This window comes from Dama dama, chromosome 13, assembly GCF_033118175.1.
Source record: "Dama dama isolate Ldn47 chromosome 13, ASM3311817v1, whole genome shotgun sequence".
NCBI classification, from domain to species: Eukaryota; Metazoa; Chordata; class Mammalia; order Artiodactyla; family Cervidae; genus Dama; species Dama dama.
The window spans coordinates 16,586,402-16,611,464 of NC_083693.1; the positions used below are offsets into that span (position 1 = coordinate 16,586,402).

Here is a 25,063-nt window from a genome sequence, read left to right on the forward strand (position 1 = left end):
GTTAACTGGTTGCTGGTTGACAGTTGCTCACTTGCTTGGGAGAGGGTCCCACCAGAGTCCCCCAACCCACTGCTGAGTGGGACTATTATAGCTAGCATCTGTCTCAGTGGAGTGTGCAGGCAGGAGCCAGGGAGGGAAAGGCCCCTTATACCTTAGGTCCCATGTGGGACCACTGCTACAAGGTCACTGACTGAAATGCTTTCAGAAGGCAGGCAAGTGACATTCCTCATTTCATTGATTCAGAGATGCATATTTCTTTTGGCATTTAAACATCTTTGAAACTGGAGTGCATGTTACAACTGATGGTAAGTCATAGTTTAATGGCAGTGTCATTTCTGTCTTATTATTATAAAATACTAGCATCATAATCAGATGTTTTGAAAATCACATCCTTTTATGTCAGCCATGCACTTTGAAAGAGAGGTATAGATACAAATACTTATTCTTTCTTCTACCCTGAGAAAAACAACAGAACAAGGGACATGACAAATGGCAGCTACTTTGTTATTTCTGTGTCTAGGAGCCAATAGAGAGAAGTTCAGTTCAGTTCAGTCACTCAGTCGTGTCCGACTCTTTGTGACCCCGTGGACTGCAGCACACCAGGCTTCCCTGTCCATCACCAACTCCTGGAGCTTGCTCAAACTCATGTCCATCAAGTCAGTGATGCAATCCATCCACCTCATCCTCTGTTGTCCCCTTCTCCTTCCACCTTCAATCTTTCCCAGCATCAGGGTCTTATCTAGTGAGTCAGTTCTTTGCATTAGGTGGCCAAAGTATTAGAGTTTCAGCTTCAGCATCACTCCTTCCAGTGAGTCAGACACGACTGAGTGACTGAACTGAACTGAACTGATGTTCTTTATATTGTCACATATTTTATCTCACGTGGCCCTTACCACAGCCATGTGAGGTACAGAGGCAGGTATGTTTACCCCTGTTTTATAAATGAGGTCGATGAAGTTGAGTGATGCTCAATTACTTGTCCTGTGTTGCACAGCCAGAATCAGAACCCTGGTCTTCTAATAATTTTTGTTTCCCACTTTATCATCCATCCTTTCATTGATCACAATGTGTAGTAGCAGCAGTCAAATACTTTTGTTTTGTAAACCTAAGAATTTAGGTTTAGGTAATTTAAAAGTAATCACATTTTTATAATCAGAAAATAGAACATCTTGAGCAAATTTACCACACTTTCTTCTGTTTAGGGGAGAAAGTGAAAGTGAAGTCATTCAGTTGTGTCCAACTCTGCGAACCCATGGACTGTAGCCTACCAGGCTCCTCAGTCCATGGAATTTTCCAGGCAAGAGTACTGGAGTGGGTTGCCATTTCCTTCTCCAGGGCATCTTCCCAACCCAGGGATTGAGCCTGGGTGTCCCACATTGCAGGCAGACGCTTTACCATCTGAGCCACTGGGAAAGTTTAGAGGAGGCAGAGATTAAATTTTAAAAGCTATACACATAATATTCCCTGTGGTATTTCCTAGTCTGGGCCTCTGAACCCAGTGTTAAGCTTTGAAATTGACTCCTTTTTTTCTTTCTTTTGTTCTCAACTTTTGGTTTTTCTCATGCTCTCTCTTACTGTTAAATCCTTAAAACAGAAGATACAATCTGAATCTAACCCCGTTTACCTTTTTTTTTTTTTCCTTTTTCCTTTCTGGCCAGTTAAAAAATTGAGCCATATTTAAAAATCAATAGTTTCACATAAAGATCTAGATTTCTGGATTTCTGGCTTCCTTTGAAAACTCCTAACACTCGTGAACACTGGGCCTATGTCACCACAGGAAACCATTAGGTGGGGTAGCAGGGGGAAAAGGCAACTGCTCCTGGAGGCAGGATGCACTCTCCAGTTGCCAGTTGGCATTACTCTCTCAACAGCAGTAGCAGAAAAAATCTACTTCTGCTTTATTGACTATGCCAAAGCCTTGGACTGTGTGGATCACAACAAACTGTGGCAAATTCTTAAAGAGACGGGAGTACCAAACTAGCTTACCTGCCTCTTGAGAAATCTGTATGCATGTCAAGAAGCAACAGTTAGAACCAGTCTGTTGTTCTGGTACCAAATCAGGAAAGGAGTACGTCAAGGCTGTATATTGTCACCCTGCTTATTTAAATTATATGCAGAGTACATCATGTGAAATGCCAGGCTGGATGAAGCACAAGCTGGAATCAAGATTGCCAGGAGAAATATCAATAACCTCAGACATTCAGATCACACCACCCTTATTGCAGAACCGCAGCACACCAGGCCTCCTTGTTCATCTCCAACTCCTGGAGTTTACCTAAACCCATATCCATCGAGTCAGTGATGCCATCCAACCATCTCCTCCTCTGTCATCCCCTTCTCCTCCTGCCCTCAATCTTTCCCAGCATTAGGGTCTTTTCCAGTGAGTCAGCTCTTCACATCAGGTGGCCAAAGTATTGGAGTTTCAGCTTCAACACCAGTCCTTCCAATGAACACCAAGGACTGATCTCCTTTAGGATGGACTGGTTGGATCTGCTTGCAGTCCAAGGGACTCTCCAGAGTCTTCTCCAACACCACAGGTCAAAAGCATCAATTATTCGGTGCTCAGCTTTCTTTATAGTCCAACTGTCACATCCATATGTGAACACTGGAAAAAGCATAGCCTTGACTAGACAGACCTTTGTTGGCAAAGTAATGTCTCTGCTTTTTAATATGCTGTCTAGGTTGGTCATAACTTTCCTTCCAAGGAGCAAGTGTCTTTTAATTTCATGGCTGCAATCATCATCTGCAGTGATTTTGAAGCCCAGAAAAATAAAGTCAGCCACTGTTTCCACTGTTTCCCCATCTATTTGCCATTAAGTGATGGGACCGGCTGCCATGATCTTAGTTTTCTGAATGTTGAGCTTTAAGCCAATTTTTTCACTCTCCTCTTTCACTTGCATCAAGAGCCTCTTTGGTTCTTCTTCACTCTCTGCCATAAGGGTGGTGTCATCTGCATATCTGAAGTTATTGATATTTCTCCTGGCAGTCTTGATTCCAGCTTGTGCTTCCTCCAGCCCAGCATTTCTCATGATGTACTCTGCATATAAGTTAAATAAGCAGGGTGACAATATACAGCATTGACATACTCCTTTTCCTATTTGGAACCAGTGTGTTGTTCCATGTCCAGTTCTAACTGTTGCTTCCTGACCTGCATATAGGTTTCTCAAGAGGCTTGATTTTTCGATGATCCAGCGGACGTTGGCAATTTGATCTCTGGTTCCTCTGCCTTTTCTAAAACCAGCTTGAACATCTGGAAGTTCACGGTTCACGTATTGCTGAAGCCTGACTTGGAGAATTTTGAGCATTACTTTACTGGCATGTGAGATGAGTGCAATTGTGCAGTAGTTTGAGCATTCTTTGGCATTGCCTTTCTTTGGGATTGGAATGAAAACTGACCTTTTCCAGTCCTGTGACCACTGCCGAGTTTTCCAAATTTGCTGGCATATTGAATGCAGCACTTTCACAGCATCATCTTTTAGGATTTGAAATAGCTCAACTGGAATTCCATCACCTCCACTAGCTTTGTTTGTAGTGATGCTTCCTAAGGCCCGCTTGACTTCACATTCCAGGATGTCTGGCTCTAGGTGAGTGATCACACCATCATGATTATCTGGGTCGTGAAGATCTTTTTTGTACAGTTCTTTTGTGTATTCTTGCCACCTCTTCTTAATATCTTCTGCTTCTGTTAGGTCCCTACCATTTCTGTCCTTTATTGAGCCCATCTTTGCATGAAATGTTCCCTTAGTATCTCTAATTTTCTTGATGAGATCTCTAGTCTTTCCCATTCTATTGTTTTCCTCTATTTCTTTGCATTGATCTCTGAGGAAGGCTTTCTTATCTCTCCTGGCTATTCTTTGGAACTCTGCATTCAAATGGGTATATCTTTCCTTTTCCCCTTTGCTTTTTGCTTCCCTTCTTTTCACAGCTATTTGCAAGGCCTCCTCATTCAGCCATTTTGCTTTGTTGCATTTCTTTTCTGGGGGATGGTCTTGATTCCTGTCTCCTGTACAATGTCACAAACCTCCGTCCATAGTTGATCAGGCACTCTGTCTATCAGATCTAGTCCCTTAAATCTATTTCTCACTTCCTCTGTATAGTCACAAGGGATTTGATTTAGGTCATACCTGAACTGTCTAGTAGTTTTCTCCACTTTCTTAAATTTCAGTCTGAATTTGGCAATGAGTTCATGATCTGAGCCACAGGCAGCTCCCGGTCTTGGTTTTGCTGACTGTATAGAGCTTCTCCATCTTTGGCTGCAAAGAATTACATAAATATCTGTTATTAGTATTTCTCACATTCCATAAGTAGTTGGGTCAGCAGAGGTTCTGGAGTCTCAGATCCCCCATCTCAAGCTTCAGCTCTTTGTCTAGACCACAGCACCTATGGAATTGGTTATCTTGTCTTGCCAATAGAGCAAGAGCTTATTATAAGAAAAAGTCAGCCAGCATCTTAGAATCTGAGCCTCTGTACTGTGTGGTTTAGGCAAAGCTTAGATGTTGAACCTGAAAGATTGGCTTTTCACATTTTGAAGGGCTACCCGGGGATAAGAAGTTGTCCAAGATTATAGTTCATCTGTATCTTTCTCATAGTCTGACCTTCGGCTAGTTCTTTCCTTCTGTGTTTGATGTCTTCATTCTATATTGCTTTATGAAAAAAAGAAAAGCTCCTACTTCCTTTTTGGTGAAAATGTAAAACTCTATTATGGATTAAGGAGTGGGCAAACTTTACCTTGGTGTAAACTATAAAATATAGATATAGTCTATATTCAGACTAACTGTTTCAACACTTGCCTCTAGCCCATCTGAAATCTTATTTGAAAGTGGGCATTGAGGAAAAGGGGGCTACAGAGGATGAGATCGTTGGATGACATCATTGACTCAATGGACATGAGTTTGAGCAAACTCTGGGAGATAGTAAAGGACAGGGAAGCCCGGAGTGCCACAGTTCATGGGGTTGCAAAGAGTTGGATATGACTGGGCAACTGAACAACAATAGAATAAGTTATAATTTTTTAAGGAAAGGAAAAACTTAACTTTTAAAAGGTGTCATTCATAACCAGTGGCTTGCTTCTAACTACTAAATTGGATATTATACATAAACTTTCTTCCTTAACCTCAAATTCAGTCTGGCTGAGACCAAACTGATTGTCTTATCAAAAGGGTGATTGCCTTCTATCTCACAACTTCTATTCATGATATCACTATTTTTAAATGTTGATAAGCTTTTTCTGTGGTGTTGGGGAAGACTCTTGAGAGTCCCTTGAACTTCAAGGAGATCAAACTGGTCCGTTCTAAAAGAAATCAACCCTGAATATTCATTGGATGGACTGATGCTGAAGCTGAAGCTCCAGTACTTTGGCTACCTGATGCAAAGAGCTAGCACATTGAAAAAGACCCTGATGCTGGGAAAGATAGAAGGCATGAGGAGAAGGGGATGACAGGGGACAAGATAGTTGGATGGCATCACCGACTCGACGGACATGAGTTTGAGCAAGCTCCAGGAGATGGTGAAGGACAGGGCATCCTGGCGTGCTACAGTCCTTGGGGTTGCAAAGAGTTGGAAACTACTGAGCAACTGAACAATAACAACAGAACTTTTTCTGTGAATGGACCAATAGTAAATATTTTAGGCCGTGAGGGCCATAAGGTTTCTGTTACAGGCTATTCACCTCTGCTGTTGTGTTGTGAAAGCAGCCTTAGACAGCATGTAAGTAAATAAGCAGGGCTGTGTTCCAATAAAGCTTTACTTACAAAAACAGACTGGGCAGGATTTGTCCCATTGTCAAAATGTGCCAAGCCCTATTCTAGAGTCTCAGGATGAAAATGTCAAGAGTTGGTTTTGATTGTCCTCATTCTTTAATTTTTATATCTAAGTAGCTCTCTAGTTGGGCTTCCCTGGTGCCTCAGTGGTAGAGAATTCTCCTGCAAATGCAGAAGATGAAAGTTCAAATCCTGGGTCAGGAAGGTCCCCTGGAGAAGGAAATGGCAAACCACTTCAGTATTCTTGCTGGGAAATCACCTGGACAGAGGAGCTTGGTGCCTGGGGTTGCAAAGAGTTGGACACAACTGAGTGACTAAACAACAAAAATGACTAATGATGTTGAACAGCTTTTTATTTGCATATTTGTCATTGATGTATGTTTGAAATATCTGTTATAATATTTTGCCTGTTTTATAGTAAGCTGTTTTTTTTCTTATTATTGAATTTTGAGAATTCTTTATATATTCAAGATTCAAGTCCTACATTAGATACATATTTTGTAAATATTTTCTCCCAGCCTATAACTTGTCTTTCCATCATCTTTCACAGTTTCTTACAAAAAGCAGACATTTTTAATTTTTAAGTCCAATTTGTCATTTTTGTTCTTTTTATGAATTTTTGTGCGTCATATCTAGGTAATCTTTGCCTAGTCCAAGGTCACAGACATTTTCTTGTAGAGGTCTATATTTCATGTTGAGTTAATTCTTGTACATGCTGTGAGGTATGGATCAAAGATTTTTGTTTTGTTTTGTTTTGATTCTACATGTGAACATTCATGTGGAATGTTGTTGTTATAGCATCATTTGTTGAATAGTTGTTATAGCATCATTTGTTGAATAGACTATTCTTTCTCCAATAAATTGCCTTTACAGCTTTGTCAACAATCAATTGTTTATTTGTGAGCATCCATTTCTGGACTCTCCTTTCTATTCCATTCATCTATTTGTCTGTCTTGACAGCAATACCAAACTCCCTTTGTTACTGTGGCTTTATAATAAATCTTGACAAAAAGTGGTGTTTGTCCTGTAACTTTGTTCTTTTACAAAGTTTTTTGGGTATTCTATGTCCCTTGCATTTTTATGTGAATTTTAGAAACAGTTTTTTATTTCTTATTCAAAAAATATGCAAGGACTTGGATCAGGAAGTCTTTTAATCTATCAACTTGTAGAGAATTGACATCTTAACAATACTGAGTGTTTCAACCCATGAGCATGGTAAATATTTATGTCTTCTTTAATTTCTCTCAGCTATGTTTTGCAGTTTTTATTGTACAAATCATTATATTCATCTTTAAATGAATACTGCAGCTTTATTCTTTATATCATATTTTGAGATGCTACTGCATATAGTATTTTATCTTAATTTCAATTTGCTAATGCATAGAAATATAATTTTTGTATAGTTCTCTTATAACCTACAGCTTTGTTCAACTCAGTAATTCTAGGAGATTTTCTTCATAGTTCATCAGATTTTCTGTATAAATGATAATAGAGGTATACTATTGTGACTTAAGACAGTTTTCCTTTTTCCTTTTTATGATTTGGTTGCCTTTTATTTGTTTTTCTTTATTGATTGCACTAGCTAGAAACTCCGGTACAATGTTAAATAGAAGTGTTGAGTGGGAACCTCCTTATCTTGTTTCAGTTCTTAGGGGAAGAGATGTCAGTTTTTCACTAATTTAGTTGTAGATTTTTCATAGATGCTCTTTATCAGGTTGAGGAAGTACAGTTCTACCCCTATTTTGTTAAGATTTTTTAATCAGAAATAGATATTAGAATAAAGAAGTTATGGTACATATATACAATGGAATATTACTCAGTCATAAAGAAGAATGAATTGGAGTCATTCACTAGAAGAATAAATTTCTAGTGAGGTGAATTAACCTAGAGCCTCTTATGCAGAGTGAAGTCAGTCAGAAAGAAAAACAAATATCGTGTATTAATGCACATATATGGGGTCTAGAAAAAATGGTACTGGTGAACCTGTTTGTAGGGCAACAATAGAAATGCATACATAGAGAACAGACTTGTGGACACAGTAGAGGATGGACAGGGTGGGATGAACTGAGAGTGTAGCATTGAAACATACACATCATCATATGTAAAACAGATAGCCAGTGGGAATTTGCTGTATGATGTAGGGAGCTCAGCCTGGTGTTCTGTGACAACCTAGAGGGATGGGGTGGAATGGAAGGTGGGAGGGGAGGTTCAAGAGGGACAGGACATATGTATTCTTTTTTTTTTTTTTTCTTTTTGAGGGTTTTTTTTTTTTTTTTTTTTTTTTTCCAGTGGGTTTTGTCATACATTGCTATGAATCAGCCATGGATTTACATGTATTCCCAATCCCGATCCCCCCTCCCACCTCCCTCTCCACCCGATTCCTCTGGGTCTTCCCAGTGCACCAGGCCGGAGCACTTGTCTCGTGCATCCCACCTGGGCTGGTGATCTGTTTCACCATAGATAGTATACATGCTGTTCTTTTGAAATATCCCACCCTCACATTCTCCCAGAGAGTTCAAAAGTCTGTTCTGTATTTCTGTGTCTCTTTTTCTGTTCTGCATATAGGGTTATCGTTATCACCTTTCTAAATTCCATATACATGTGTCAGTATGCTATAATGTTCTTTATCTTTCTGGCTTACTTCACTCTGTATAATGGGCTCCAGCTTCATCCATCTCATTAGGACTGGTTCAAATGAATTCTTTTTAATGGCTGAGTAATATTCCATGGTGTATATGTACCACAGCTTCCTTATCCATTCATCTGCTGATGGGCATCTAGGTTGCTTAGGACATATGTATTCTTATGGCTGATTCATATTGATTAAGGCAGAAACCAATACAACATTGTAAAGCAATTATTCTGCAATTAAAAATAAATTTTAAAACTTTTAAATAAAATAGATAAGCTAGAAGAATGTATTGTACAACACAGAGACTATAGCCAATATCTTATAATAACTTTAAATGTAATGTAAGGTATAAAAATATTAAATCATTGTATTGTAAGTCTGAAGCTAATATTGTAAGTCAATCATATTTTGATTAAACAAATAAGAAAAAAAATTCAACTATAAAAAAGAAATGGGTATTAGACTTTGTCAAGTTGTTTTTGCATGCTGATCAAGATGATCATGCAGTTTTCCTTTTTTCATTCATTATATTATGAATTACATTGACTGCTTTTTTTTAATTTTCATGTTGACTTTCTTTTTTAATTTGTGTATTTTTAATTGAAGGATAATTGCTTTACAATATTGTGTTGGTTTCTACCAAACATCAACATGACATTGACTGTTTTATGAATGTTAAGTCAATCTTGCATTTCTGATATAAAGTCTACTTGGTCATGATGTATTTTCCTTTTTATTTATTACTGAATTTAACTTGCTAATTTTGCTTTAAATTTTTGCATCTATGTTCCTGAGACACATTGATCTGAAATTTTCATTTCTTGTATTTGTCTTCTTTTGATATCAGGGTCTCATAGAGTGAGTTAGGAAATATTATTACTTTAAATTTTCTGGAAGAGGTTGTATGCAATTGGTATTATATCTTCCTTTAACATCTGGCAGAATTTACTGTTGAAGCCATCTAGGCCTGGAGATTTTTATTTATTTGTTCTTTGTAAGATTTTTAAAATACAAATTCAGTTTCTTTAATAAATATAGCACTATTAAGGTATTTATTTTTTCTTGAGTGAACTATGGTATTGTGTGTCTTTACAGGAACTTTTGGGCTTCCCTGATAGATCAGCTGGTAAAGAATCTGCCTGCAGTGCAGGAGACCCTGGTTCGATTCCTGGGTCGGGAAGATCCACTGTAGAAGGGATAGGCTACCCACTCCAGTATTCTTGGACTTCCCTTGTGGCTCAGCTGGTAAAGAATCCGCCTGCAATGTGGGAGACCTGGGTTCGATCCCTGGGTTGGGAAAATCCCCTGGAGAAGGGGAAAGCCTACCCACTCCAGTATTCTGGCCTGGAGAATTTCATGGACTGTATAGTCCATGGGGTTGCAAGAGTCAGACATGACTGAGCAACTTTCACTCACTCACTTCACTCACAGGAATTTTTCCATTCAGTTGTCAGATTTATTGGCATAAGTGTTTGTAACATTCCCACATTAATCTTTTAATGTTTGTAGAATCCATACTGATCTCATCGCTCTCATTTCTGATATTGGTGATTTGTATCTTTTTTCCTCATTAATCAGGTTAGAGATTTATCAACATTAATGGTATCAGAGAACCAGATTTTGGTTTCCTTTATTTTTTCTCTGTTTTTCTATTTTTATTTAATTGATTTGTGAATCTAGTTTTATTAGTTATTTTATTAATTTTTTTTTCTTTTTTTTTAGTTGGAGGCTAATTACTTCACAACATTTCAGTGGGTTTTGTCATACATTGACATGAATCAGCCATGGAGTTACATGTATTCCCCATCCCAATCCCCCCTCCCACCTCCCTCTCCACCTGATTCCTCTGGGTCTTCCCAGTGCACCAGGCCCGAGCACTTGTCTCATGCATCCCACCTGGGCTGGTGATCTGTTTCACTATAGATAATATACATGCTGTTCTTTCGAAACATCCCACCCTCACCTTCTCCCACAGAGTTCAAAAGTCTGTTCTGTACTTCTGTGTCTCTTTTTCTGTTTTGCATATAGGATTATCATTACCATCTTTCTAAATTCCATATATATGTGTTAGTATTCTGTAATGGTCTTTATCTTTCTGGCTTACTTCACTCTGTATAATGGGCTCCAGTTTCATCCATCTCATTAGAACTGATTTAAATGAATTCTTTTTAACGGCTGAGTAATATTCTATGGTGTATATGTACCACAGCTTCCTTATCCATTCATCTGCTGATGCGCATCTAGGTTGCTTCCATGTCCTGGCTATTATAAACAGTGCTGCGATAAACATTGGGGTGCACGTGTCTCTTTCAGATCTGGTCCCTCAGTGTGTATGCCTAGAAGTGGGATTGCTGGGTCATATGGCAGTTCTATTTCCAGTTTTTTAAGAAATCTCCACACTGTTTCCCATAGTGTATTATTTTTATGCTTATTTTGAGCTTAATTTGCTCTTCTTTTCTAGTCACTGAAGATAAAAATTAAGACCATGATTTTGAGACTTCTTTACTTTCTAATATAGACATTTAATACTATAAATTTCTCCATGATGACTGCTTTAGGGACATTCTCAAATTATTGTATGTTGCATTTTATAGTCTTTCAGTTTAAACTATTTTCAAATATCCTTTTTGATTTCTTTGACCCATGGTTTGTTTGTTTTAGGAAAATCTTATTTAGTTTCTAAGTATTTGGACATTTTCCAGATATCTTTCTGTTATTGATTTATAACTTCCTTTGTGGTCATAGAATATACTTTGTATGACTTGAATTTTTATAAGTGTATTAAAACTTGTTTTATGACCCATGTGCACTTGAAAGGAATGGATATTCTGTGCTTTGGCAGTCAGAATGTTCTTCATTGTCATTCAGTTGCTCAGTTGTGGCCAACTCTTTGCAACTCCATGAACTGCAGCATGCCAGGCTTCTCTGTCCATCACTATCTACATGAGTTTGCTCAGACTTGTGTACATTGAGTCAGTGATACCATCCAACCAGCTCATCCTCTGTCATCCCTTCTCCTCTTGCCCTCAACTTCTAGAACTAGAATGTTCTAGTAAATGCCAAATCAAGTTGATTGATGATGTAGTTGGTCTTCTATATTCTTTACAGATTTTCTGCCTACTTGGTGTATCAGTTATTTACAAGGTATTTAAATATCTGAGTATAATTGAGAATTTGTTTATTTCTTTTTGCAGTTTCACCAGTTTGAGATCTTATATTTTGACATTATTTTTAGGTATACAGGCGCTTGGAATGGTTATGTCGTCTTGACTAACTGACCCTTTATCATAATGAAATGATCTTCATTATGGTAATATTCTTTGCTGTATAATCTACTTTGATATTAATATAGAGACTCCAAGTTTGTTTTTGACTGATTTTAGCAGATTATTTTCTCTTCATTTACTTTTAATCTTAATGTCTTTGAATTTCTTATAGGCAACATATTGTTCCGTCTTGTATTTTTGTCTATCCTGTCAATGTCTTTCTCTTAATTGGTTCTCTTAATTAGATCACTTACATTTAATGTTATTATTGTTACAGTCAGATTTAAGTCTATCATCTTGCTATGTATTTGCTGTTTGTCCCAACTCTTCTTTGTTCCCTTTTTCCTCTTTTCTTCTTTTGGATTATTTTTGGGACTCTATATTTATCTCCTTTGTTGTCACCTGTCACCTGTAACTCCTTATCTTTTTAAAAAAATGTTATGGTTGCTATAGGGTTTATACTATACATTTTTATCTTGTTTCAAGTAGTATTACACCTTTATACATAAGAACTTCACATATACATAGTATTACACCTTCATAGCATAAGAACTTCACAATTTCATCCTCTCTTCTTAGCCTTGCCTGGAAAATCCCATAGACAGAGGAGCCTGGTAGGCTACATTCCATGGGATCACAAAGAGTTGGACACAACTGAGCGACTTCCCTTTCATTTTTTTCTTAACCTTTTCACAACTATTTTCATAGATTTCATTTATATATTTTATAAGCCAGGGAGTACATTACTTTTTATTTAAATAGTTGATTATTTTTTAAAGAGATTTAAGTAATATGAAAACAGTCTTACTTGTTTGTCCATGTAAGTATCATTTTTCATTGCTCTTAATTCCTTTTTGTAGATCTAGATTTCCATTTGTTATCATTTTTCTTCCTTTTAAAACATTTCTCTTAATATTTCTTGGGAACATTGGACTGCAAATCTACTGGTGGTGAATTCTTTCAGATTTTGACTTTGAAATAATTTTCACTGGTATCGCATTTCAGCTTGACATTGTTTTCCTTTCCATACTTTAAATATGTTGCTTCGTTCTCTTCTTATGTGCTTTATTTCCTCCAATGAACCTGCTTTCATCATCTTTTTGAAAATACTAATATGTTCTTTTTCCTGACTGCTTTTAAGATTCTCTCTTTATCATGGTTTTGAGCAGTTTGGTTACAATGTGTTTTGGTGTGGTTTTCTGTCTGTTTCTTGTGTTTAGTGTGCATTTAGCTCCTGAAATCTCTGACTTTTTACTTTTCCTTAAATTTGGAAAAATTTTGGCCACTATATCTTCAGGCATTTTTTTCTGTCCCCGCTACAATCCACTTTTCTTTAGGGATTGAAATTACATATATATTAGGCAAGTTGAAGTTCTTTCACACCTCACTGATTTTTTAAGATGGTTTCTGTCATTACATCTGCAAGTTCATGCATCTTTTCATCTGTAATATCTGATCTTCCATTAATCTCATCTAGTATATTTTCATCTTACATATAATTTTCATGTGTAAAAGTTCAATTTGGCTTTTTATATTCCATGTCTCTAGTTAACTTTTTAAACATAGTTAACATTTTAAACATATGGAATACAATTATATAACCCTTATTATTCTTCTCTGCTAACTTAATATCTGGGTCAGTTTTTACTGACTCATCTCATTATGGGCTGTTTTCATGCCTATTCGCATGCCTGGTGATCTTTGTTTGGATGTTAAAGTTTATGAATTTCAACCTGTTGAGTGCTGGCTGTTTTTGTGTTCCTATCAACACCCTTGAATTTTGCCCTCTCATACAGTTACTTGGAAACAGTTTTATCCTTTTAGGTCTTACTTTCCTGGTTCGTTAAGTAGATATAAGCAGGGCTCACCCAAGGGCTAACTATTCTCCACTACTGATTATTATACTAATTATTCTCCACTACTTCCTTGGTGGCTCAGATGTAATGCGGGAGACCCAGGTTTGATCCCTGGGTCGGGAAGACCCCCTGGAGAAGGGAATAGCAGCCCACTCCAGTATTCTTAGGTCTTCTCTGGTGGCTCAGACAGTAAAGAATCTGCCTGCAATGCAGGAGACCCAGGTTCAAGCCCTGCATCAGGAAGATCCTCTGGAGAAGGGAATGGCTACTCACTCCACTATTCTTGCCTAGAGAATTCCATGGACAGAGGAGCTTGGCGACAGTCCAAAAGAGTCGGACGTGACTGAGTGACTAACACACTGAGATAAAAGGTTTCTGAGTACTTTACCCTCTGTCTCATGAATTATGAGTTTTTCCAGTCTGGTCAGTGGGAACAGGCACTGCCAGCCTTGGTGAGCGCCAGATACCTCCTTTCAGTCTTCTTAGAGGAATCTTTCTTCAGACTCAAGTAGTTTTCTTACACACATGCTATCAGTATCCGCCCCCCCCCTTTCTTGAGGATGCTAATCTCTGGGGTCTTCTCTGTGCAGCCCTGTCCTCTCTAGCAATCTGTTCTGTGCATTCCAGCCTCCTTGGTCTCCCCAGGTGCTCAACTCTATTTCCTCAACTCAGTCCACAGGGTAACTTCTGGGTTACCCTGCATGATTCAGAAACTTTTTCAGAGCAATAAGCTGGGGCAATCACGCGTCTCACTTTGTTTCATTTTTCCATTTCTTATGTCTGATGTCCTGTCTTTTGACAACCATTATTTCATGCACTTTTTGCCTATGGGTTGTTTTGTTGTTGTTGTTTGGTAGGTTTTTTGTTGATTGGTTGGTTACTTAAGACAAGAGGATAAATCTCATCCCTTCATCTTAGCTGGAAGTGAAAGTTTAACATGTAATTTTTTTCCCATTTCAAAGTTACTTGGGGTTCAACAGATCTAATCTGAGCTCTTGGAGAGTTGTTTCAGCTCAGCTGATTCCTACTGACATATATATATATATGTTGTATATAATATATAAAATACATCAATATGTATGTATATAAACATACATATATGTATATGTACACATATGATACATACATAGGACAAAGAATGTTTGATTTAGTTAAAACTTGAAATCCATCTGAAAGAAGTTAGTACTAGCCACTAGGAGCTTTTTGGATAGATGCTAATTGTTTCAAAGAAGCCATGGGTATAGTATTGAAATTTTCTTAAATTCTAGCCTCAATTTCTAGGAAAAATATGTATTTCTAAAAGTAATGGTGGAAATTATCATTAATACTTTTGTTTTTCTTATTTAAAAATTAGAGGGTAATGTATATAAAAATATGCAAGAATCACAGGAAACTCACATATCCAACCACCTGGATGAAATTGTTGCTGCCGTCAGCATAACACCTAGAAAGAAACTGCAAAACCAGCTGCTTCAGAGAGCACTGTTCCAGCCTCCTCGAGAGAAACTCCGCCTCTCTGAAGACAAAGCAAAGTCGTATGCCAGCAGCCATGAGGTAAGGAACCTTTCTTTTTATGCCCGTACTGGTGACTGCGAAGTAGGATACTTCAGGTTGCATTCCCACTCTCGGGAGCTTGCCATGAGAGAGAATGCATGACAGTACCTTTTCCTAGTATGAGTGAAACAGTACCTCAGGGCACAGTCAGCATGCTCGCTGAATGAGTGCACAAAGGAGCAAAGGAGCCTGCCCTGCCCTTCGACAAGTGCACACTCGGCGGACTGGCTGTGGCTTGACCTGCTGAAGTGGTTCCCGTGAGTCAGTAAGTGTTTCTTGAGCTCCTTCTGTGTGCCAGGTCGCGGCCCTGGGACACAGCACAAAGCAGATGAAGCTTCTACTCTTGAGGAGCTTGTGTTTCTAAAATTCTTAATCTTCTGTTCTCTGCATACGTCTTTACCATCTCTCTTCAGGGTTTTATTCATTTACTCATTCATTCAGTATGTATTTCTCTACTACCTCTTATGTTCAGTTCAGTTCAGTTCAGTCACTCAGTCATGTCTGACTCTTTGCGACCCCATGGACTGCAGCACGCCAGGCCTCCCTGTCCATCATCAACTCAATGAGTTTGAGTAGACTCCACTGAGTCCATTGAGTTGGTGATGCCATCCAACCATCTCATCCTCTGTCATCCCCTTCTTCTCCCGCCTTCAATCTTTCCCAGCATCAGGATCTTTTCAAATGAGTCAGTTCTTCACATCAGGTGGCCAAAGTATTGGAGTTTCAGCTTCAACATGTGCTGGGTCCTAATGTGTCCATTTATTTATTTCACAAAGATTTACTGTATACCCAATGTGTACCAGGCTTCTCTGACAGCTCAGTTGGTAAAGACTCCGCCTGCAATGCAGGAGACCTTGGTTGGATTCCTGGGTCAGGAAAATCCACTAGAGAAGGGATAAGCTACCCACTCCGGTATTCTTGGGCTTCTCTTGTGGCTCGGCTGATAAAAAATCTGCCTGCAATGTGGGAGATTTGGGTTTGATCCCTGGGTTGGGAAGATCCCCTGGAGAAGGGAAAGGCTTCCCACTCCAGTATTCTGGCCTGTAGGATTCCATGGACTGACTGTATAGTCCATGGAGTCTCAAAGACTCAGACCCAACTGAGTGACTTTCACTTCACTTCTGATGTGTACCAGGTGTTGTGCAGGGGCTCTTGGGGCATGAATGGGAAAGCTATAATCTCTGCCTCAGAGGATCTCATGGCCTGGTTGGGAAGATAGATAATTAATGATGGTTAGCAGAAGTTCTGTGACAGACACAAGCTCAGGTGAGATAGATGCCAAACCTGGGGTTGAGGGGAGGCGGCGTGAGCAGTGACCCTAGAGATGGAGGAGCAACAGCGCCTGAGGCGTGCTGTGGGGATGGGAGCTACTTGGGCTGCGGTGATGACAGTGCTTAGGGAGGACAGAGGGCCGGGTCGGACCAGCGACAATAGTGTTCTGAGCGGAGGTGGCAGACGGGCGAGAGTCAGCGGTCTGAGGGCACACAGCCTGTTTGGTGAAATACATGGAACTATCTGAGAAGCAGGCTTTCGTTATACAGGGAAGGAACCAAGGTTGGATTACGGACCAGAGCTGGGGCCCGGAGAGTGTTCAACACCCAGAAAAAGTTTACACTTTCTCTTCAGGGTGCTGGAAACTGTCACAGGATTATAAGCTAGGAAGGGCCATGAGCGTCTGAGCTTCTGGAGTGATCACTCAGACCTCAGATACCTGAATAGAGGAGGAGGAGCACGGATGTAAGTTGGAGGAGGAGGGCCCGTTCAGAAGGTGTTTGCAATAATCCTGGCAAGGAATTATGAGGGCCTAAAATATGGCAGAGGCAGTGGAAACACTGAAATCTCTTGATAAGAATTTGGAAATATGAATCGGTGAAACCTGGTAACAAAGGGGGAACAGGAGGTAGAGAGGCAAGAGTGAGCCCGAGAGGGTGTATACAATTCCTGAGCGAGGTTTCAGCTTGGGGGCCAGGGACTTATCAGTCCCCGTTGTTACTGTCGTGAATACAGGAAGAAGAGCAGGAACAGGGAGAGAAGGTGTGAATTTGGTCTTGATATTCATTACGCACCAGATGTCCTCTAGTACTACTGTGTGCCAGTCTGTGTGCTGTGTAGGTCTCAGCTGGCAGCAGCCTGCTCACCAGAATCATGCAAGAGAATCAAGCCCTAATGCCCTAAGGCATTTGGTGTATGTGAAGAATCAGCTTCTCTTCTATGCATCTAGAATGGTGGTGGTTGTTTAGTTGCTAAGTCATGTCCAGCTCTTTTGCAACCCCAGGGACTGTCCCTCTGCCCATGGGATTTCTGAGGCAAGAATACTGGGTTGCCATTTCCTTCTCCATAGGATCTTCCCTACCTGCGATCAAACCCACATCTCCTGCATCGGCAGGCAGGTTCTTTACCTCTAAGCCACCAGGGAAGCACATCTAGAATGGTGCCAAATCATTTCCTGTGATGTGCAGTTCAGATGAAGAATCCCTGGATTCACTGGTGAACAGGACAGACAGTGGGCATGCCCCCATGCAGCTAAGGAGCAGTTGACTTTGTAACTAACCAGAGATTGTGCCAGGTGCTCTGGAGGAAATACCGTGGGCCTGTCTTAGGTAAGGGACGTCCTCTGTGAGGAGGTGACATCTGAACTGACACCTGAAGAAGAGAAGGATCCAGCATAGAGGAGCTGAGGGAATGGAGTTCTAGGAACAGGGAACAGCACACATAAAATTTTGGTTTGGCACAAGCAGCGTAACAATGTTTCAAGTGATGAGAAGAAGCTTTGGGCTGATGTGAAGTGCCATTGGAGAGGCAGTTCACCTGTTTTCCAAGTCTCAAGTTAAGTGCCCTAGGAAGCCTTTATAAGAAAGTATTAACTTGACTAATTTGCCTCTTGAAATACCATTCTTTGGTAATTTTTTACTATAAAAAACTTATCAACTTACAGAAAAGTTGTAAGATGTACCAATTGTTAACATTTACTTTACTTTTCACACACACTGTCATTATTTTTCTGAATATCAGAGAGTAAATTAAAAAATACATGAGCTTTTACCCCTAAAGATGTCAGTGCCTATTTCCTAAGAATAAAGAAATTTCTCCAACATAACCACACTACAGTTATTGAAGTTCATTTCAGTTCAGTCGCTCAATCATGTCTGACTCTTTGCAAACCCATGGACTGCAGCACGCCAGGACTCCCTGTCCATCACCAACTCCCGGAGCTTACTCAAACTCATATCCATCGAGTCGGTGATGCCATCCAACCATCTCATCCTTTGTTGTGCCCTTATTGTCCCACCTTCAATCTTTCCCAGCATCAGGATTTTTTCCAGTGAATCAGTTCTTTGCATCAGGTGGCCAAAGTAGTGGAGTTTCAGTTTCAATATCAGTCATTCCCATGAATATTCAGGACTGATTTCCTTTAGGATTGACAGGTTGGATCTCCTTGCAGTCCAACGGACTCTCAAGAGTCTTCTCCAACACTACAGCTCAAAAGCATCAATTGTTTGGCCCTCAGCCTTCTTTATAGTCCAACTCTCACATCCATACATGACTACTGGAAAAACCATAGCTTTGACTAGACAGACCTTGGTTGGCAAAGTAATGTCTCTGCTTTTTAATACACTGTCTAGGTTGATCGTAGCTTTTCTTCCAAGGAGCAAGCGTCTTTTAATTTCATGGCTGCAGTTACTATCTGCAGTGATTTTGGAGCCCAAAAAGATAAAGTCTGTCACTAATCCCATTGTTCTCCCATTTATTTGCCATGAAGTGATGGACCAGATGCCATAATCTTAGTTTTCTGAATGTTGAGTTTTAAATCAAATTCTTCACTCTCCTCTTTCATATTCATCAAGAGGCTCATTAGTCCCTCTTCACTTTCTGCCATAATTGTGGTGTCATCTGTGTATCTGAGGTTATTGCTATTTCTCCCAGCAATCTTGATTCCAGCTTGTGTTTCACCCATCCCGGCATTTTGCATGATATACTTTGCATATAATTTAAATAAGCAGGGTGACAATATACAGCCTTGACGTATGCCTTTCCCGATTTGGAACCAGTCTGTATTCCATGTCCAGTTCTAACTGTTTCTTCTTGACTTGCATACAGATTTCTCAGGAGGCAGGTAAGGTGGTCCGGTATTTCCGTCTCTTGAAGAATTTTACACAATCTGTTGTGATCCACAGTCAAAGGTTTTGGCGTAGTCAATAAAGCAGAAGTAGATGTTTTTCTGGAACTCTCATGCTTTTTCTATGATCCAAAAGATGTTGGCAATTTGATCTCCAGTTCTTCTGCCCTTTCTAAATCCAACCTGAACATTTGGACGTTCACAGCTCACGTACTATTAAAACCCGGCTTGGAGAATTTTAAGCATTACTTTGCCAGCAACTGAGATGAGTGCAACTGTATGATAGTTTGAACTTTCTTTGGGATTGTAATGAAAACTGATGTTTTCCAGTCCTGTGCCCACTGCTGAGTTTTCCAAATTTGCTGGAATATTGGGTGCAGCATTTAACAGCATCATCTTTTAGGATTTAAAATAGCTCAACTGGAATTCCATCCCTCCACTAGCTTTGTTCGTAGTGATGCTTCCTAAGGCCCGCTTGACTTCGCATTCCAGGATGTCTGGCTCTAGGTGAGTGATCACACCATTGCGATTATCTGGGTCATTAAGATCTTTTTTGGATAGTTCTTCTGTGTATTCTTGCCACCTCTTCTTCACATCTTCTGCTTCTGTTAGGTCCATACTGTTTCTGTCCTTTATTGTGCTCATCTTTGCATAAAATGTTCCCTTGGTATCTCTAATTTTCTTGAAGAGATCTCTAGTCTTTTGCATTCTATTATTTTCCTCTATTTCTTTGCATTGATCACTGAGGAAGGCTTTCTTGTCTCTCCTTGCTATTCTTTGGAACCCTGCATTCAAATGGGTATATCTTTCCTTTCCTCCTTTGCCTTGAGCTTATCTTCTTTTCTCAGCTATTTGTACGGCCTCCTCAGACAACCATTTTTCCTTTTTGCATTTCTTTTTCTTGGGGATGGTCTTGATCACTGCCTCCTGTACAATGTCATGAACCTCCATCATAGCTCTTCAGGCACTCTATCAGATCTAACCCCTTGAATCTATTTGTCACTTCCACTGTATAATCGTAAGGGATTTAATTTAGGTCATACCTGAATGGTCTACTGGTTTTCCCTACTTTCTTCAATTTAAGTATGAATTTTGCAATAAGGAGTTCATGATCTAAGCCACAGTCAGCTCCCAGTCTTGTTTTTGCTGACTGTATAGAGCTTCTCCATCTTTGGCTGCAAGGAATATAATCAGTCTGATTTTAATACTGACCATCTGGTGATGCCCATGTGTAGAGTCATCTCTTGTGTTGTTGGAAGAGGGTATTTGCTATGACCAGTGCGTTCTCTTGGCAAAACTGTTAGCCTTTGCTCTGCTTCATTTTGTACTCCAAGGCCAAATTTGCCTGTTACTCCAGGTATCTCTTGAATTCCTTTTTTTTTTTCATTTCAATCCCCTATAAGGAAAAGGACATCGTTTGTGGGTGTTAGTTCTAGAAAGTCTTGTAGGTCTTCATCAAATCGTTCAACTTCAGCTTCTTCAGCATTACTAGTTGGGGCATGGACTTGGATTACTGTGACATTGAATGATTTGCCTTGGAAACAAACAGAGATCATTCTGTCATTTTTGTGATTGCATTCAAGTACTGAATTTCTCACTCTTTTGTTGACCATGAGGGCTACTCCATTTCTTCTAAGGGATTCTTGCCCACAGTAGTAGATATAATGGTCATCTGAGTTAAAATCACCCGTTCCAGTCCATTTCAGTTCACTGATTCCTAAAATGTCCATGTTCACTCTTGCCATCTCCTGTTTGACCACTTTCAATTTACCCTGATTCATGGACCTAACATTTCAGGTTCCTATGAAGCATCAGATTTTACTTCAATCACCAGTGACATCCACAACTGGATGTTGTTTTTGCTTTGACTGCATCTCTTCATTCTTTCTGAAATTATTTCTCCACTGATCTCCAGTAGCATATTGGGCACCTACCGACCTGGGGAGTTCATCTTCAGTGTCCTATCTTTTTGCCTTTTCATACTGTTCATGGGGTTCTCAAGGCAAAAGTACTGAAGGGGTTTGCCATTCCCTTCTCTAGTGGACCATGTTTTGTCAGAACTCTCCACCATGACCTGTCCATCTTGGGTGGCCCCACACAGCAGCCAAGTTTCATTGAGTTAGACAAGGCTGTGGTCCATGTGATTAGCTTGATTAGTTCTCTGTGGTTGTGGTTTTCATTTTGTCTGCCCTTTGATGGATTAGGATAAGAGGCTTATGGATGCTTCCTGATGGGAGAGACTGAGTGAGGGGGAAACTGGGTCTTGTTCTGATGGGTGGGGCCATGCTTAGTAAATCTTTAATCCTTAAGAAATTAATATTGGTACATATTATTATCTAATCTATAAACCTTATTCATATTCCTCCAATTATCTCAGTAGTATCTTTTACAGGAAAAAATATTAGATAGAGCCATGTTTTAGTCCATGAAATCATGCTGACTAGAATTATTATGTCTCTTTGAGTGAGTGAGTTTGAGTGAGTGAAAGTCACTTAGTCATGTCTGACTTTGTGACCCCATGGGCTATACAGGCCAGAATGCTGGAGTGGGTAGCCATTCCTGAATTCTCCAGGGGATCTTCCCAACCCAGGGATCAAACCCAGGTCTCCCGCATTGCAGGCAGATTCTTAGCCAGCTGAGCCACAAGGTCTCTTTAGTCTCCTTTAATCTATTGAAAAGCACTTCCTAGGTGGTTCAGTGGTAAATAATCCATGTGCCAATGCAAGAAAGGCAGGTTCAGTCCCTGGGTCAGGAAGATCCCCTGGAGCAGGAAATGGGAACCCACTCTAGTATTCTTCCCTGGAGAATTCCATAGAGAAGCCTGGCGGGCTGCAAAGAATCAGACATGGCTGAACACGAGCACAAAACACCAACACATCTGTCAGATCAGTTCCTTAGCCTGTCTGTGTCTTCTACAATTTTGATATTTGTGAAAAGTACTATATTAGTCTGCTTGGGCTGCTATAATAGAATACTGCAGATTGGGTAGCCTAAACAACAGAAATTTAGTCCTCACAATCCTGGAAACTAGAAGTCCAAGATCAAATAGCCAGCAGAGCTGTTGTCTGGTGAGAACTCACCCCTTGGGCTGTAGACCACCACCTTCAAGCTGTGTCCTCACATGCCCTCTTCTTTGTGCATGAAGGGTAGGGGAAGGAGGAGAGAAAGGTGTGTCTTCTCAAAAGGATGCTAATCCTATTGGATCAGGGCCCCACCTTTATGACCTCATTTCACCTTAGTTACATCTTTAGAGGCCTTATCTCTACATGCCACATTGAGGGTTAGGGCTTCAACAAAATAATTTGGCAGGTGCCACAAACGTATACTCCAACTGTTTTGTAGCATACCCCCCATTTTGAATTTGTCGTGTTTTCTTGATGACTAGAATAGATTATGCATTTGAGGCAGAAATCCCACAGACCTGAGAAAGGGCCCTTTCCAGTGCATCTTATTAGGAGGCATATGATGTCTGTTTGTCTCATTACTATGATGCTAAATTTGGTCACTTGGTTAAGGTGCTATCTGGAAGGTTTCTTCACTGTAGAATTATTATTCCATTTGTAATTAATCAGTATTCTGTGGGGACAATCATTAACACTATGAATATATCCTATTCCTCATCAGAACTTCACCCCTTACTTTTAACATGCATTGATGATTCTCCCCTGAATCAGTTATTGCTGTGATGTTTGTCAAATGGTGATTCTCTGACTTTGCCATGCTTTCAATGTTTGTTTATTGGCATTCTTTTTATGAGGAAGAGCTTTCCCTTCTTCACACGTAATTGTTCATTTATTTATATCAATATGGATTCCAGAAATCCTACTTTTCAATGTGTTACAATCCATTATCATCAGCAAAACTTAAATTATTGTATATTTGCCCGTGGGAGCCCCTTCAAGCTGGCGTCTGAGTTCTTGATACGTCCCTATAATTCTTTCCTTGATTTCAGGCACAGCGAGATTTTTCAGTTTCATCTTGTACTTTCCCTGTTCCAGCTGTGGTTTCATGGAATGCTGTTTCATCCTAGTAGAGAATAGTATTTAGATGACAAGAGCTATACATGAAATGTCCATTTAAAAATATGTATGGCCAAACCTACTTATCCTCAGAGTCTCGTGTTTTAATATTAAGAATGATGTTGTGGGAAGAGCTCTGGACTTTGCATCAAGGAGCTTGACTGTGAGTTCTGATTCTGCCACTTGGTGGTAAATCATCTCACCTTTCTAGTCTTACATTTCTTCTTTAAATTGAGGAGATCAACTGGATTATTTCCGAGGATCATTCCAGTTCTAAGATTGTCTGCCTACACATACTTTTCTACCTCTTACCCAGGCCTGTTGGCTAAAGCCACTGGAACTGGCAGGGTAAAGGTTGGAAAATCAGAAAGGGATATCTGGACTATACATCCTAGCAAATAAAAGAGCAGAGAGAGGACAGGCCACTCTTTCTGTGCCCTGGTCCTTGATGCAGGTAGTGAGGACCCAGGTTGTGATCTGAGAGGCAGACTCTCAGCTGCATATAGCCCTTCCTTGGAATCTTGTGGTTGGGATAGATTCACCATCAGATCATGTCCCCTGCTCTTTTTGGCAAACTGTCTATCTAGACTTCTCAATGTTTTTATAATTTCTTTCTTTCTCATACACTGTATTCGTTTGCTCTGTGTCCAAGGAAGCCATTCCCTAAATTTCCTGGCTCTTAGAGGCCATAAAAAGATGTTTCCCAAAAGAAGAAATACATATAAATGAAGCCAATAAACACATGAAGATGTTCAGCCTTACTAGCTTTGCAGAAAAAAAAATGAAAACTAAAACAAGGAGAAATAGTAAACTGACAAATTGGCAAGTTAACCCCCAACTAGTGCTGGGCACTGTGTAAGGAGCATTTCATGCTCACATTACTTGCTGGAAGGGAGATGGGTGGAAACAGCCTCTCATGAAAGCTGTCTAGCAAACTCTAGCAAAGCCTCAGGGCTTTGCATATCCTTTACCCAATTGTTATGTTCCCAGGAATTCATTCTAAGAAAATACTTACAGATATGAGCAAAGCTATCCACATAGGATGTTCAGAGAGAAAAAAATTTTTAAACAACCTAAGTGCTCAAATATTTGTGGGTTGAATAACTCACTTATGATATATCCATACAGTAAAATACTATACAGCCATTAAAAATTATCATCACAGAAGATGATATAGAGAAATGTTCACAAATTGTGAAAACAAGTTGCAAACAGGTATGTATCTTATAAGCCTATTTTTAAAAGGAAAAAAAATATAGATTCACAAAAATGAAGAATAGAAAGAGATTTAGCTACCTACTTACCTTGAAGAGGTTCAATGGCAGGTGATTTTTCTTTTTTCCTTTTTTTTTGCTCACTTGTGTTTTTATAATGGGCCTTCCCTGTTGACTCAGTGGTAAAGAATCTGCCTGCCAATGCAGGAGATGCAAGTTTGATCTCTGGGTCGGGATGATCCCCTGGAGAAGGAAATGGCAACCCACTCTAGTATTCTTGCCTGGGAAATCCCATGGAGAGAAGAGCCTGGTTGGCTACAGTCCATGGGGTCTCAAAAGAGTCAGACACAGCTTAGTGACCTAACAACAGCAACATTTTGATAATGAGCATATATTATTTGTAAGAAAAATGTTGCTATAGGAAAAAAAACACAACTCCATCTTCCTTTATCACTTTGGAGTGAGCACAGCATGCCCTCAGCTTCTCTTGCTAAGTCAGAAAAGCAGCTGTCTTGGAGTCAAGTGTCTGGCTATGTACTGTTGTCAAGGGAATGTTTCAAAGTGAAAGTGTTTCTAACCCACATGGAAACTGTGTGGAAGTGCATGCCCTTTGAGCGTAGGCATTGACCGGGAGGGTTGGGTATCC

General features: G+C 39.8%; 1 protein-coding gene across 9 annotated transcripts in view; it reads left to right on the forward strand.

Annotated features, from left to right (window-relative positions):
- The window catches only part of TTC23 (tetratricopeptide repeat domain 23), a 148,644-nt gene that overhangs the window by 28,062 nt on the left and 95,519 nt on the right, over positions 1 to 25,063 (forward strand). For 6 of the 9 annotated variants that reach the window (XM_061158602.1, XM_061158605.1, XM_061158609.1 and 3 more), the window contains one exon: positions 14,868 to 15,067. In XM_061158602.1, coding sequence (XP_061014585.1) covers positions 14,888 to 15,067 — 180 coding nt within the window. In that variant the 5' untranslated portion in view covers positions 14,868 to 14,887. Of the gene's footprint in view, positions 1 to 3,148; positions 3,585 to 9,486; positions 9,637 to 14,867; positions 15,068 to 25,063 lie in introns of those variants that run through there. The other 3 variants (XM_061158607.1, XM_061158606.1, XM_061158604.1) reach the window with 3 other exon arrangements.